The 14196-nt window shown below is 41.2% G+C and overlaps 1 protein-coding gene across 2 annotated transcripts; it reads right to left on the bottom strand.

Moving 5' to 3' along the window:
- Window positions 1–2388: 2388 nt before the first annotated feature.
- On the bottom strand, window positions 2389–13640 carry snx18b (sorting nexin 18b). Of its 2 annotated transcripts, none has more exons than XM_081702022.1 (2): window positions 11970–13640; window positions 2389–2570 (listed from the first exon to the last, which is right to left on the bottom strand). In XM_081702022.1, the coding sequence occupies exons 1-2, from the start codon at window positions 13414–13416 to the stop codon at window positions 2389–2391; spliced, it is 1629 nt and encodes a 542-aa protein (XP_081558148.1). In that variant the 5' UTR covers window positions 13417–13640. The 2 variants fall into 2 exon arrangements, with proteins under 2 accessions (XP_081558148.1, XP_026863439.2); XM_027007638.3 differs by lacking the exon at window positions 2389–2570 and adding an exon at window positions 6840–10458.
- Between the last annotated feature and the right edge of the window lie 556 nt (window positions 13641–14196).

The raw sequence follows: 14196 nt of genomic DNA, 5'->3' as shown, positions 1-14196 counted from the left end.
CCTCCACCACAGCCTTTAGGGATGACACATGGAAGGCAGATGATGCATGGCAGCTCCCCAGCAAACCTATCCTGTACGTGACTTTATTAATCTGATCAAGAATGATGTATGGACTGGCATATTTTGCACTCAGTTTGCCTGCAAGTCTCACCTGGCCATCTTTTGTAGCTACCCAGTCTTTTTTTATGGGGTTGTAACGTGGGGTCCCTCCGTGCCATTTATTCCTTTTGAAGGCCACTATGGCAGAGCACAACCGCTGGTGCATCTCCTCCCAAACCTGTTCGGCACGCTGACACCATGTCTGGATGGCAGGCTGGTCGGATGTAGGGGAGTTCCAGGTATGCAATTGTGGCTGGTATCCTAGGTGTAAGCCTTGTCCCTGCGTAGTGGAAAGCGTTTTGGGCATATTCTGCCCAGGAGAAGCAAATACACTGTGTCGTGGTGCTGCTGAGAGTATAAGTGGAGGAACTTGCCCAACTCCTGGTTGGTTCTCTCCACCTGTCTATTGGCCTGGGCTTGATGACCGGATGTTAGGCTCACTGTGATGTTCAGTTGTCCCAGTAATTTTCGCCATACCCATGATGTGAACTGAACCCCCCCTGTCAGACACAATGTCCTCGAGAATCCTGAACTATCTGAAGACGTGGCGAATGAGCAGATCGGCAGTTTCCAAAGCGGTGGGTAGTGTTTTCAGACCATTTTTGAAAAATCGACCCATGGCCACAATGAAGACCATGTTTTCCTCTGAGACAGGAAGGTCGGTCACCAAGTCAATGGCCATGTGAGACCAGGGACGTTGGGGAGTGGGTAAGGGGAGTAGTCTACCTGCAGGCAGAGTATGTGGTGTTTTGCTGTGTGTACAGTCTGCATAGTAGGCTATATATTTGACTACGCCCTTGTGCATTACCGGCTACCAGTATCATGCACTCAGTATGTGTGTATTGACCCGGGACGTCCTGTGCCCAACATGTGTGTGATGAGAGCTATGTGGTGTCTAAGTGGGACATAGAGCTGATGCGTTGGGCAGTTAGGATGGGGATTAGCCGCTTTGATGCTGAGGTCCAGATCTCCTCGCACAGCTGCCAAGAAGCAGGAGGGGGAGAGCATTGGCTCTTGATTGGTGGATTGCGCTTTGGTGACGTATTGCCTAGAGAGCGTGTCTGCACTCACATTCTTCTCTCCTGGTCTGAAGGTGATACAGAAAACAAACTGGGAGAAAGAGAGACCACCATGTCTGCCTGGAGTTCAAACGTTTTGCTGTCTGGAGGCACTCCAGGTTCTTGTGGTCAGTGATCATCGTGAAGGGGTGACTCGCATCCTCCAGCCAGTGCCTCCACTCCTCAAATGCGAGGTTCATGGCAAGGAGTTCCTAATCGTCGACTCTGTAATTGCGCTCCAAAGGGCTTGTTTTTTCCACATATTAGGCTACAGGTCTTAGCTCCTTGTGTTGAGAGAGCACTACACCGACTTCCATGTGGTTTAATGAACCACTGGTAAAAGTTGACAAAACCCAGGAACTGCTGTAGCTCCCAACATGTCTGGTGCCCCGGCCATCCAGTCACCGCCTCCACCTTACATGGTTGCATGCATACAGAGCCCTCTCAAATGATGTATCCCATGAAATTCACCTCTCTGTGGTTGGCATTTTTCCAACTTGCACTAGAGCTGGTAATGCAGTAGGGTGCAGATGATTGCACGTATGTCATGCACATGTTGGTCAAAGGAAGATGAGCAAATCGGGATGTTATTGATGTAAATGATGACGGATCTACTCAAAAACTCCTTTAAGCCCTCATTAATGTATGCCTGGAATACATTATAGATAGACCATAAGGGAGAACTAAGTGCTCATAATGTCCAGAGGACGTACTGAAGGCCATCTTCCATTCATCACCCTCCTGTATCCATATTAGATTATAGGCACTGTGTAGGTCTAAGTTCAAGAAACCGTGTTCCCCTCAGCTGTTCAAGAGAGGCTGGGACCAAAGGGAGTGGATACAGCTATTTCACCAATAGCTCGTTTACACCTGTAATCCACACATGGCCTCAGCCCACCCACTCCAGAATGCAATTTTTCCTCCAAGAAATGTGAGGGTTGTGTGACCGTAACCAGGGGAGACCTAATGTGATGGACTGACAGGGAGAGGAAAACAAAAAGATATGGACTCGACGTGCGCAACATCTACTTCAAGAAGGACACAAGGAATGACGTGTATAAGAAAACTGGACCCCACAGGTCCTCTGTCAAGCACACACACACATGTAAGGGGGAGGGTAATGGATCAGCTTTATCCCCAGCTTCTTGTTGAGACTCCGATCCATGAGGTTCCCTGCTGCACCGGAGTCCACTAGTGCTGCAACGAGAGAAGAGGTTCCTTTGTGTGAGACTTACAGAAATATGAAACAGATGGTATTTGAGAGTAACTCACCAGATTGCCCTTTCTCTTCAGCTCCTCTCGCTTGCATTGAACCCTGATGCTGCCAGCTGTATGGGTTTTTTAGTAGCCACAGCTGGTCCCACTGGTGAAGTGGGCTCTCGGGGACCATCTGTGGAGATAGCGGTGTCTCTCCTGCAGAAGAGACATACGAGAGGGCAAGATGCACCACCTCGTTCAGGGTCGTCGTCTCCTGCTTGTAGGTGAGTTTCTTGCAACTCACCCCACAAGCCTACGAGGAAAGCATCCACTAGCGCTGGTTCATTCTAGTGGGTCTCAGCTGCTAGTGTCCAGAACTCCATGGCATGAACCCTGCCTGAGGCGTAGCAGGGCCTGGCCGCAGATTCTACCCTGCCTTGAATGGTGGAAGACCGCCTTGATGGACTGAATGTGAACGTGGCGTGATAGACTGAACACAGGGAACAAGGAACAGGTGAGTATGAACCATAAATGGGTGATGGGGACCGGGGCAGGTGCTTTGTATGGTTTTGTGCGGCAGTGTGCGTGTCCGTCCTGCTGGATGACCAGCCTTCCATGACAGGTGTACTATGCTGTGTGGTAGTGTTGTCTTATCTTTGGGAAATGTGTGGGTTCTTAGTTGTGGTACTCTTTACTGTATGTCCTTCAGACTTGACCTTATTCCATACTGACACATTAACTTACAGGCTTGATAATTCACAGAATTAGATGTGTTAAAGGAATGGAAATGGTAAAGTATGATATTCTGGATTAGCCTCCATGTATACAGTATCCTGAAGTACAAATATACATGATTTATTTCTTCAACCAACATGAGAGGTAATATATAAGATTCATATTAGGGAAATCACAACACTTTCAGTTTTAACTCATTTGGACCAAATACAACATTTAAAAAAATAAATACCTTTTTTTTTTGGTTCCTTGAAATTGATTTCAATAGAGGACTTCATCACCACTAACTCATGACATTGGAAATTATTATATATTGTCATCTCTCCTACAAGTTTGGGTAAACTGCTCAGAATATAAGAAGATAATCCCACAGAGAAGAAGCAAATCTGTGTTCACTCAAAATATGGTGGGTCTTTTTAGTTATGAAATATGTTGTTAAAATGTAGAGCTATTTTATTTGATGCCTTTTTTTTTCCTACTGAAAACTGTCAAAGTTCAAAGTTCAAAGAGGTTTTATTGTCATTTCAGCTATATACAAGTACACAACAAAAATGAGACAATGTTCCTCCAGGACCATGGTGCAACACAAAAACAACAGTGCAACAGACAACTCACATTCAGCATCCACATCTCCTATGACAGCAAGGGCCCAGAGCACAGGAGTGTTCTACTCACAAACCCTGGTAATCGGAGAGCTTTAAAGGAATGGCTTAGCTATAAATGCTACCATAGCAGAAAATTAATTTGCTAGCGTTCCCACCACTAGCTTTCACACCCTGCTAGATATGCACCCTTACCTGCATCTAGATTTTGGGCAGAACTGGCTTTAAATCACTTCATATACATCAGTGCTTATCATTTCCAATACTATGAAACCCATTCAACTAAGGCTGAGAACACATTGTTAGGCTTGGGGTTATGATGAACTGAATCATGTGCTAGAGCACAACAAACATTAAACCTTACAATACAGTTCAGTTCATGCCTGCTGGACAACGAAGTTGTCCACTGTATTCAGTCAAGTTTTGATAGATAATTCTTGATGCCTTTAACCTTTTGGGAAAGGTGCCTGAAGGACAGGACTCCTACAAGATCTAGTATGGAGTCACCACACAGACATACTATGGTACCATTGTCATGGGGGAGTGCAACCTGACCCATGAGAGCCAACTTCTCTCAGTCAATCCTCAGCAAACGTGTGATCACACGTGTGCGACAACTCGGAAACTACCTCTGACATCCTCAGCTTTGATGTGTGGTTGACCCCCAAAGGGAAACCTGATCAGCAACCCAGGGAGTGGGACTTTATTGTCTGTCATTTAACATTAGTGACACCTGTAAATGATCAGCCTCCATTTCTCGAAAACAAAGTCCCCCCCATCTCGGAGTGATCAAAGGGGACACTGTGTAGCTCTTGAGCCTGAAAACCTGTAAGTAGAAGACCATGACACTCCTCCTGGGGAAATCCACTGTACTGTGATAGGTAATCCAAAAATAGATTTCTAGCCCTGGAGGATATGAATGAATTTAGCCCATTTCACCCAGGCTGATGTGAATAGATAATAGATTTATAGCCCTTATCTGGGACAACCTGACAGAAGCATAACTGTTGCTTGCATTGTGATGACCCCAAGGTTCTCTGGGACCCCTGTTTTGGAGCCACTGCACAATGGTGCAAGCAAAAATGTCCCCTGACTCTCCACTGCTGCTCTGTAACTGAAATCGAGTAAAAGGCACTGCCACCCCAACCCTCAGACAAAATCAGTACTGGGTTTGACACATCCCTGACCCCTGAGTCAACCATGATTGCACACAGTATGGCTCATTGGGACTGAATTAAAATAGGTAGAAGTTTTAGAAAGCATAACTGACTAAAGTGTCTAGAGGCCTGCTATGCTTTCAACATTCCTCTGTTGATCAAACTCTTACCCAACAGTTAGCATTTAGTTTGAGCTTTAATCACTGGAAGGTCGCTGCCTTTTTTCATTTAAGATATTTATTGCCAAATAGATTCACCATTACACCCAAAATATTTGAGCTAGTTCTGAGTTTGTTTTAAGCTTTGAGTGCCTGCATTATATTGTTAAACATATATATATTTTTTAGAATCATTCATCGTGTTCTGGCAACATTATAACAATGTTGCATCTTGAATGTTTTTACTTGGTATACTAGATTTTGTAGATTTTTCTCTGTTTCAAAATATTTTATTACCTTACATTTTAAAACTATAGTCATACTGTAAAATATTAAATTGATATTTGGTTGAAAAGATTCATTTTAATCATTTGTTTCAATCAAATCCAAGTTACTAAATTAACTCAGTTTACATGAACTGGCAATGCTGCACTATCTTTAGATTAATTAAACTCTAATGCATGTATTGAAGTGTACACACAATGAAATTTGTCAGAAATATGGTATTTTTAAATGACTTATGACTTATTTACTGATAAGTAAACTGAACAGAATTCTCTCCACCCTCCCCATACTGGAAATATACCAATTGTTTGGTCATAGATCAGCAGGTGTAGGGCCAGAATTTAAGGAACTGAAACTGGTTAGTATGTATTTGTCAGTAGGTGTGCCTGACAAGTTATCATCATATGAATAAATTGCACTAATGTAGTGCCTTTCTCAGTAAAAAAGGATGTTTTACAATCGAAACACTAGTGAGAAGCAGCAGCCAGTTGCATATAGCATACTCTAAACATAGGCTATAACAAAGGCTGAAGGCAGTCACCTCACCCAGGGCTTAAACCCAGGTCTGAGGGAAAGTAAATATGAGCTGGAACTGCTGAACCGAGCAGCCAGAGCACCCGTTTAACCATCCTAAGTGACGGTCTCCATCACATAGGCCTATGCAGGAATCATACATGTTGTATGAGGCATGTGTTAGCAAATGTGTATTTGTTCAAGTAAAATCCCTCAAAAGTGAAGTGATTTTCAGATTTGAAATAACTGGTTTATAAAGTATAAGCTAATGTAATTGTTGCTAATAGTATTACATACTGACACATGCATTAAATGGTGAAAACATTTTTCATTAAAACTGATTCAAAAATCAGTTAAGCAATAAAAAAGTTAAACGGCTATCGAGTGACAACAGTTGTGAATGAGGCTTCCAAGGTTTGCATTGATGATCCTTATTCTTGTCACCCAAATAAAGTTATTAGGTCCAATTATCTTCCGTAATGTGCCTCTAATTTTGTGTGTATGCAGGTAAATTGCCACTCCCAGTGCGAATGCATGATGCAGTTTTTAAATGTGTGTTTAAAGTAAAACCTAATATTTTAATCTTAGTAACCTGTTTAGTTCTCCATACTGCATGTGCTGAAATAGCGTGGTTACATTATGAAACATGCATTGGCTCCACACTGTACTTAGGATACTTTTAAAGGAGCAACTCCTCAATCCAGTCTTTGTGTATTCTCCTTTCATGGACGATAATCAGGTTTTGGAGACATTTTTGAAAAAAACGTACTGAAGAAACTAGGCTGAGATATTATCATTATGGATCTTACATAATAAATGCAACTGATTGAGATGACCTTAATGGTTTTAAAACTGAAGGAAATCCAGTCCATATTCTAGTCTATTTTGGTATTATATTATAGCAAACCAACACTCTGACAGTCTTCTATAAACAATAGTGCAAGTTCAAGACTAAGTTGCATATGCTCAGCAAACATTATTTTTAATTTGATAAATATATAGAGTGCCTCCTAGTATTCTTCAACCCCCTGCAGATTTTGCAAATTCAACAAGTTGCAAATAATTTAGAGCTTTCAAACTTTGAACAAGAGTAGCATTTATTAACAGATGCCTAAATATTACAAACAAAAAGTACAAGTTGCTCAATTAAATTGTAATACATTTTAAACATAAAAATTAGGGTCAATTATTATTCAACCCCTAGGTTTAATATTTTGTGGAATAACCCTTGTTTGCAATTACAGCTATTAATAATTTTTTATAAGACCTGATCAGGCTGGCACTGGTCTCTGGAGTAATCTTGGCCCACTCCTCCATGCAGATCTTCTCCAAGTTGTCTAGGTTCTTTGGGCATCTCTTGTGGACTTTGATCTTGAACTCCTTCCACAAGTTTTCAATTGGGTTAAGGTCAGGAGACTGACTAAGCCACTGTAACACCTTGATCTTTTCCCTCTTAAATCGGGCCTTGGTTTTCTTGGCCATGTGCTTGGGGTCGTTGTCCTGTTATAAGATGAAATGACGACCCATCTTAAGATCCATGATGACAGAGCGGAGGTTTTTGGCCAAAATCTCCACGTAGGCTGTGCTATCCATCTTCCCGTGGATGCAGACCAGATGGCCGGGCCCCTTGGCTGAGAAGTAGCCCCACAGCATGATGTTGCCACCACCATGCTTGACTGTAGGGATGGTATTCTTGGGGTCGTATGCAGTGCCATCCTCTTGCCAAACGCCCCGGGTGTGGTCAGCACCAAAGACCTTGATCTTGGTCTCATCAGAACAGAGAACCTTGAATCAGACTGCCTCAGAGTGCTCCAAGCGATCATGAGCAAACTTTAGATGCTCCTTGACATGATGCTTTGAAAGTAAAGGTACCTTACGGGCTCGCCTGGAACGGAGACCATTACGGTATAGTACGTTACTTATGGTATTTATTGAAAACAGTGTCCCCACTGCCATGAGATCTTCCCGGAGCTCCCTCCTTGTTGCCCTTGGGTCAGCCTTGTCCGTTTGGACAAGCCTGGCCTCAGCACGGGAGGAAACTTTGAAAGGCTGTCCAGGCCATGGAAGGTTAACAGTAGTTCCGTAAGCCTTTCACTTCCGGATGATGCACCCAACGGTGGACACGGGTAGGCCAAACTCTTTGGAAAGGGTTTTGTACCCCTTGCCAGCCTTGTGACCCTCCACGTTTGGAATGAAGAGAGAACATAAGCTCTTATGAATAATTCAACTGCAGTGTGGAGAGCTGCACTTAGAGTAAAAGTAGCATAGCTGTCTCATTGCAGTAGGCATAGAAACTGGTAATGGCTTATTTTCGTGCAAGGTCTGTTGACCAGTGACTGCCCTGCTGACAACCGCATGCATTGTATTGTTTCATTCTGAATAATATGCATTGCTTTGATTCTTTTGAGGTTTGTCTTTTTTTTTTCATTAATTAATTTTTTTAAAAGAATATTTGTATTCACAATGTAGTGCTAGAACGACTGCTAGAATGGCCTAGAGGCAATTGTTGCATCATAATTGGAACACTTTGTAAAGATGTTGAAAGATAAAGGCCCATATCCTACATTTTTCTTTTAACTCAACTTACAATGTTAACAATGTGGCTTTATGTTCCCAAAAGACTCATAATTCATAATTGAGAAATAACATATAATTTAAATATTGTATATTGCATACTGGTCCCCATGCAGCATAGTATTCAGTATGCGACAAATGCAGACCATACTACGGGGTCTTGTGAAAGTATGAAGTTCTACCCACTTGTGCTTTTCCACCACTGTTGCATGACAGGATGCAGTGTACCACAAAGATGGCTCTGGAATTTGGCTGGAGTAGTATGTATCTTTCATAAACTGGAAATATTGGTCGCATACTGCATACGACATACTGATTTGGGGCCCAATCAGTACATGAACAGTATGTAGTACAGTATTTCAAACACATTTTTAAGACATTTCAATTAGCTCTGTTCTGATTGGATGCACTATATTGTGCATCATTCAAAAAGCAATCATGCTGGATAACTGCAATGTAAGTGGGAGGTGATAAGCTGCTGTAGACTGCATAGGTGGAGGTATTTTGAGTTCTCATAACATCAGAAAATGTTGGTGGCTCTCTAAGTATATTTAATGTTCATTTCCCAAGCACAAACATTGATTTTGAGGAGCCATTGTACATCTCCAAACAGTGCATGTTGGCCCGTGTTAGGAGGTGATGTTCTGGGTGATCTTTTTGTAAAGCTGTCACAGATCTTTTGGATAACTAGTCAAATTTGATTTTATTGACAGATTTTTTTTTCTATGAGGTGTAATCAGCTAAAACTCCCATCATATATTTTCATTCTGATTCAGATCGCATTCATATTCCAATACAGTAATTTTAATAAATTGGATGATTTGAGCATTTCCTTCATATTTAATCTTTTCCAGATTCTTTTTCTGTAGTTGGACTTTAAATTCTAAAATACAGAGGGTCACAGTAAACCAGCTTTTTTCAATGCTGAAATCGGTTGCGCCATGTGAGTAGATGACTTGATGTGAGAATTTCCCACTGTCCTAAGACAGCCTCTGGTGCCCTAAGGATAATCTTTTCTGAAAAATAGACATGGGTAAACTGAGCCCATGAGTTTTAAGTGATCTTTTGTGCAGTATCTGGTAAGTCATCTAGATAGCGAGGGTCAGGCGCATGCTTTCTAGGTCATGCTTCTCTTGCTTTATGCCTCAGTGGCTGAAAATGTGCATAACCCTTTTCAGCCTTTCTGATGCTGTCTTAATTTGAAACAGACATGTTTTGTTTTTCCCAATTGTATAGACAAGGGTCTACAACAAGGAAATGTGATATTAGCATCTGAAATAAATGAGAACTCCTTAGATATGTTAGAGATTCATTAATATAGATCTGTAACAAAATGACTGAAAATTAAATGGTAATTAAAATAAAGGAACGAACATCTGTAAGTTAAAGTCCAAGCCAAAACGCATGTCAAGTAAAAAAGGCAGGTTCTACCTGGAATCGGGTCACAAGTTTTACTCTGAGTCGTTTATGACCTGACTAATGTACTTTACTGAATAAAATAGAGAATTGCATATAGGGATTATATTTTTGTGATCTTTAGCATAAACTATATATGATCCAAATATAAAGCCCTATTCATATTTCATAAAAAAAACATGCAAAAAAAGTCTTTCACTTTTAGAAACTCAATTATCCTCTGCCACACAGAGACCACACACCATTCTTACTTTAGACTCCCAGAACTAATCAGTATTCCATTATTCTTCTATAACTGCATACACCTTTGTTTAATTTTGTTGAATATACTAGGCTCTATATTTATTGACATTTATTCAGATGCCTGTATGTCAGAGCTCATCCAGAACATTGCTACTCATGGTAATTTGTCTTCTTTATGCTTCATCATACATGTGCAAGGCTTCCTCCAGTTTAGTCATGATTCTCTGGAAGAAGGCAATCTGCTCCTGCAGATAGTGCTGCATATGCACCCTGAAGTCGCGCACACGTGTCCGGTGAAAGTGCTGGATCTCAGCAAGTGTTGCACAGGAAATTATCTTGCAACGGTCACTGATTCCTATCATGCCAGAACTGTCCTTCTCATCACTGTGACGCTGGCTTTCCTTTGCTTTAGTCAGGGCTCCTAGGGAGTGGGGTGTTAAGGAATAGAGGTCAGAGGTTACAGAGCATGGATTCTTGTAGAATAATGCATCATTTTTGTTAAGGTTCTTGGGGTGGGGAACTATTGTTGAGGTTTGAAGTGATGCAAAAGAGTTAATGATAGGAATGAATATTTACCTGGTTTCTCTAAGCAATTTTAAGTGCAAATTCAGAATAAATTTTTCCTGTGCTTCAGGTCACAATAATAATTAAAAAAAAGGTTGTTTTACTTTGGCATGGGCATGCGGAGAAATGAGGGGTGGTTGAAAAGGGACAAAGGAAAAATCACAGGAAAATTGATAAAGCCTCTCTGAGTGGCAGTACTAAGCAGTAATACTTTGAGTGGTTTATATAGATGACTGAAAAACTCAAGAGATTCTGCAACATTGTCAATGAATCAGAAGACAGCTGGGACACAATCTCAGTTAAGTTTCCATGTGGAATAGTTCAAGGGTCAGACCTCCAACCAGCTAACCTTAACTTCAACAAAGCTTGTTGATTATGTTAAAATGGTATGTATTATACCATGTTTATATTCAAAGTCTTCTCAGGTTAACATCTACAGAAATGAACTTGGACACTACAAATAAAATGAACAGCTGCTTTCATCAGATTATAAACAAATCTTATTTAAACAGTTAAAAGTTTATTGATTACTGAAAGTATTCAGATGCTTCACTACTGCTACAGCAATATGTTGCTGAGTCTCTTGAGTCTCATTATTTAACCTTAAAAGACCCAACAAAATAAAGCATCACCAAAAACATCTTAACAGGAAACAATACATATGGTTCCTAGGTGTCAGTTTCTAAGAATAAGAAAAGTGAACTATGAATAGCTTTGTGTTTCATGTTCCAATGTGCATTGCTATTTGAGTATGTCGAACTATTGGCAACAGACAGAAACAGGGCTCAAATTATATAAATAACCGTACTAGTAAGATCACCTTAACTAGTAGATGTCAAAGGCGTGTGCATGCGTCCTTTCTGTGGTGATGTGTTTAGGAGGCCCTTCCAAGTGTAATTTAGAGGGAAGCTCAGGACAGTCTTTAACAGAAGCCTGGCTAATTTAAAAGCCCTGCTTCACAGTTACGGTTCCCTTTGGAATTCAAGATAAACACACAAACTTCAGCCTCCGAGGCACCCATAAGGTTAGTACACACTCATTGTGAAAGTATCTTTTGCAGGTGCCTTTGTGTTGGCTGTTGGCCTGGAAAACTATTTTCTGAGGATATTTATGGTGTACAGAATGGCTAATGAGAGAAATTAAAGGGTGAAACCACATATGTACAGATCATTCAAAGTATATATAAACATTCAATTTATTAATGCAATTCATTTTTGTAAAACTGTTTAATATTAATGCTTTGAAGAGGAATGTGGCTGTTGAACATAATATGCAAGCTGACATTGACCCAAACTCAATCATTCTTTTGAAGAATGTTCAATAGAGCATGCATCATAATGAGCAGCAGACCAACAAAATTAAACAAACCTTTCTGAACGTGGATGATGTCTGGAAAGTTTGTCAGATGTCCTTGGTAAATGGCTAAAAGATCTGACACCGGATCCAGGTCCTGACGGGGCTGTTCGGAGAAGTAGTCCCCGATGGTCTCGTAGGCCGTTCCAGTAAATGCGATTGCCTGATTCAGTTTAATAGAATATATTTGCTGATCGAACTCAAATGCTTGACTTAAAAGATGGAATGCCTGCCCAACTTTCTGATATTCCTTTTTGAATCCGGTCATTTGCTTTCGTGCAAATTCGCTTATTGTAACGTTTAATTGCACAATGTTGTCGTCCATTTTTTTGGTGAACGTTTTGAAGCCATCCACCGTGCCTTCTACTTCTTGCATGTTAAGAGGAGCGGCCGGTGGGATTATCGTAAGGAAAAAGTTGGCACCGACTAAATAGTCTTTCTCTGCCTTGCGTTTCCCTCGTTTCCAGGCTTTTTCGTCATTGCTGCTGCAGGTAAGAAAGTGCTGGAAGACATCACACCTGGATAAAACAGGGTGACTCGTCATGTGATCCATCCACCATATTAAACCTCTTCTCCGCTTACAAATAAAGTCTTCTTCGAAACGACCCGTGGCCTGTTTCTCTGGCAGATGAGGCACTGAGATAACGGGGAACCTTTCCACGAGTCGTGCGTAAAGCCAGTCAAAGTGTTTGTAACGTCTGTTTACCCGGCTCTGTGTATGACTAGGTGTAAGTCCGTAGGACATGTAGCACTTAATACCTTTAAATTTGGTCTGTTTTGTGGGGTCATCGATGGTACACGTGAAAGGATGCGGGTTCTCCTGCCATTCTGGACCAAACGGGCCCATAACTACATATATTTTATCGGTATCTTTGACAAATCCCGAAGCCTCACCTAAAACGAAAGCCTCGCCTCCCGATTTCACAAACGTGGAAAACCTATTAAGGTTTTTACCAACAGTTGCAGAACTCCTTGATTGTTGGGCGCTACCACGTCTAGTAGACTCCGTGGCCTGGCACTTTTGCGCATTGCCACCTCTGCCTTGTACCACACCTGGTGCATCTGCAACGTTTTGATTGTCGGCCCAGTCCTCGTCACTGCCTTGACTTGTGTGATAACTGTGTTGTTGCGCGTAACCCAAATGAGTCGGTGCTGACTCGGCTGATGTGTCCCCTTTCTGAGCATTTATGTGGTAGGAATACTCTGTACCAGTTATAGTAGAGCCAGTGCTATGTGCATCTCCAGCTGTTCCATTCCCTTGTATTGGTATTCCATCGTCGGTCCTTAGAATTTCCACGTATGATGCTGGGAACAGTCCCGACTGACCTCTACTGTTGACTCCTTCCAGCCAGCCATCGACAATATCTTCACTATACAAAGTTAAAACTTCGTTTTCGACGACTGATATCTCACCTGGGTTTTCGGAAACAAAATCGTATAAAACTATCGCCCTCAGCGCCATAGTTAGTTGGAGACGTGGAAGTCTGATGAGATAGTTGCCAAAGTTATCTCACCGTACCCTGCTTAGAAACTTTTGTAATGTGGAGTCCGTGTAGTCCAACAACATGCGTAGAAATACTGCGAACATAGCCGGCACACTATTTCAGCATAATAACTTTTTAAAATCTATATTCAGAACAGTGTTTGGTTCTACATTTTCTGTTGCCATACCTCCTCTCGCTGGATGCGGTCTATGGCAATAGCCCGAATAATCGTGGGTGGAGCCAACAACGCAATAATCAGGCAGTAGGGTACAAATAAACTCGAACGCACTTTCATTGAGGTTTCGGAGTAGTACATAGGCTTCATAAAATTAAAAATGGTGGGCATTTTTCTTTAAAGTGTGTGTGTGTGTGTGTGTGTGTGTGTGTGTGTATGTATATATATATATATATATATATATATATATATATATATATATATATATATATATATAATATATATGGTGTTAAAGGTGTTATAGCTAATTACGTGTGTTTAGACGTGATCTAAAGAGCCTCACGCTATTTTTTTTTTTATACCTCTGCTAGTTGTAATGCTAGGCGTTGTTTCATTCAATTTAACATATTGCCTACACAAATCTATGGCTATATGGTTCCTTCTATTTAAGGCAACCTGTCATATTACTGTTTTGTACATGACATTTGTTGACTGTTTGTTGACTGTTGACTGTTGATTTATAATAAATAGTGACAGACAATGCAAAACTATAGTATTTTCACGATAGGATCACACTCTTCTG

Source organism: Electrophorus electricus, chromosome 19 (assembly GCF_041902795.1).
Source record: "Electrophorus electricus isolate QZ-2024a chromosome 19, ASM4190279v1, whole genome shotgun sequence".
Classification (NCBI taxonomy): Eukaryota; Metazoa; Chordata; class Actinopteri; order Gymnotiformes; family Gymnotidae; genus Electrophorus; species Electrophorus electricus.
This window is presented reverse-complemented; position numbering and strand designations above follow the sequence as displayed.

Coding starts and splice junctions, on each gene's coding strand:
- snx18b (XM_027007638.3), bottom strand. CDS start 13,416: ATGGCGCTGAGGGCGATAGTTTTATACGATTTTGTTTCCGAAAACCCA. Junction 10,459..11,969: donor CATCATCCACGTTCAGAAAG/GTTTGTTTAATT, acceptor CCCACTCCCTAG/GAGCCCTGACTAAAGCAAAG.